The 2,297-nt window shown below is 38.0% G+C and overlaps 1 protein-coding gene across 1 annotated transcript; it reads right to left on the reverse strand.

The window, feature by feature from the left end:
* Nucleotides 1-201: 201 nt before the first annotated feature.
* Nucleotides 202-2,090, reverse strand: LOC130735448 (spermidine coumaroyl-CoA acyltransferase-like). Its single transcript, XM_057587432.1, has one exon. It carries the CDS (start codon nt 2,053-2,055, stop codon nt 1,150-1,152), a length of 906 nt encoding a protein of 301 aa, XP_057443415.1. The 5' UTR covers nt 2,056-2,090; the 3' UTR covers nt 202-1,149.
* Between the last annotated feature and the right edge of the window lie 207 nt (nt 2,091-2,297).

Consider the following 2,297-nt stretch of genomic DNA (forward strand, 5'->3'; position numbering starts at 1 on the left):
TAAATGTTAGGTCAGAGGATCAGAACTAGCTTCGGATACCATGAAGGAATTGTAATTCCGTGATTATTATTGATGCTAGATAACGTATTTATACAAGAGAGTTGACTAAACAATAAAATCTAAACAAATCTAAACCTGATTACATACGTAATTACGTAGGTAAATAAGTAAAGAATATTGTAACCTAATATTCTATTCTAACATAAACAATGACGGTGATCAAGCCAAAACCCTAACTGAAAGTTAAAGCCTCTAAATCGATCCTAGCTATTGTATTAATATTCAACAGCTTCGCATATGCGGTTTGGTAAAGCTTTGGTGCGATGGTGGATTATGGGGGGTTTGTGTTGAATGTAGTTGGGAGTTATATGTGTGGCTTTGGTGCGGTTGTGGCTGTGGGTATTTTCTATTGATGCTGATGGTTGGGTGGCTTTGGTGCAGTGGTGTTGACTGAATAGCAGAGTGTGTAAATTTTGTGGACATTGCATTTGTGCTATGTGAAGATGAATGATAAAAAAGAAATTTAGATGAATGATAAAGAAACGATTGATGACGAGTGGAATTGAGGAGATTGATTTATGACTTATGAGTGTTTGTTTTCTCTTTTCTGTCTGCGTTTTATAATGAAAAATGATGAAGTTTAAAGAAGATGGTGAACTCTATGAACGTTCTAGGTTTCTAATTTTTTTATTTTTTTTATTTTTTAAGCCATAACTGTTAGCTTTTTTCACAGAAGACGGAAAACTGAAACTGGAAATGAACTTCTAAGCGGAGTACCAAAACATACATTTTTTTTGGACCACTTTCACACAAATGATTTAATTGAGGGACCAAAAGTACAATTAAAAAAGAAATTTCAACTATGCATATATTATATGATATATGCTAATCAAGTGGTCCTACGCATCACATTACATAATTATCAAAGCTCAACAACAAGAAACAATAAGAAGTGACACAAACTAAAAAAAAGGCAGAACTAGAGAGATGTGATACATCTTATGCATGTACTGAGACTGAGTTACGCTTGATTGCTTGCTAGAAAAGGCTTAATACCTAAGCTTGAGAGCTTCCATTTCCTCCCTAAACTTGGGCACTGCATTTATAGGCAGTGTTATGAAAATCCTAGCTCCTCCAATCATTAACGGATCATCGTCCAACTTGTGAGGAGGTGAGAAGACACACATAGCTACAGACGCAAACATGTCTCGTGCTGCTGGCACATTCCTTCAAATTCTCATGATCATCTTCATCACATTCCTTCATCAAACCCGACTTGAGCCTTCTTATGAGGTCGCTGTTCACCTTGAAACAAACTTGCGTGATAGCGGTAGTTGGCACAAACGGTGAAACTGTAGCAGAAGCCTTATCAATGACCACAACGCATGGCAATGGCTGTTTGCTGATAATTGATGTCACTAACCTCTCTCTCTCCCACACAGGCTTCACTGACGGCTCACTTCTTCCGCTCGCGAGTTCCGCGATGGCCCGAAAGAATTGAGACGCGCCGGAGCCGTCAACAACTGTGTGTAATATCCCCATTCCAATTGTGAAACCCCCACACAAAAATGTGGTCATCTTGAACACCAACGGATATTGGTGCCCTCTTTCATCCTCAGTAGGAAGATCAAACACCAATTGTTTCGCAATATCATTATCGGCGCCATCCAAGTAATGGACAGAAGATAGTTCGCAGTTCGCAAATGCCTCTATGAATGGAACACCATGTCCTTGTTCTGCAGCATCACTGCAAATCATTCTAAGTTTTCCGTCAGCATGTTCTACTAGCCTCCCTGCAAGGGGATAATAGTAAAGCAAAGCCTTTGAGAGTGCTTCTTTAACCACTAGAGCAGGGTCTAGCAGCTGGTTACTCAATTTAGAATCATCATGAGTTGGTGGTGATCGGTACACGTGAACAGTTTGGCACAGGCAATTGAGGTCTGGTCTATTGTCAAGTGTAGACATAAAAAGAATAGATGAAGGACGGGATTTTGATGGTTTGATGAGTACAACATCTTTCATTTCAACCTTCATTACTGGTTTCTGATATGCCATGGAAAATAATGGGGGATCAAGAATATAGAAAGGTACGTTAGAATATGGTGTGGGAAAAAAGAAGGGAGAAGAAGTCCTTATATATAACCTAGTGTATGCAAGAGTTGGCAACTTGGCATGATAAGATAATCGTTTAATTCAGTACTTTTGGTCTCCATTTTTTGTTTTTTTTTTACATTTATATAGTATACTTACTTTAAAAAAAAAAAACATTTATAGTATACTTTTTAAACATGGTGCTT

This window comes from Lotus japonicus, chromosome 2 (genome assembly GCF_012489685.1).
Source record: "Lotus japonicus ecotype B-129 chromosome 2, LjGifu_v1.2".
NCBI classification, from domain to species: domain Eukaryota; kingdom Viridiplantae; phylum Streptophyta; class Magnoliopsida; order Fabales; family Fabaceae; genus Lotus; species Lotus japonicus.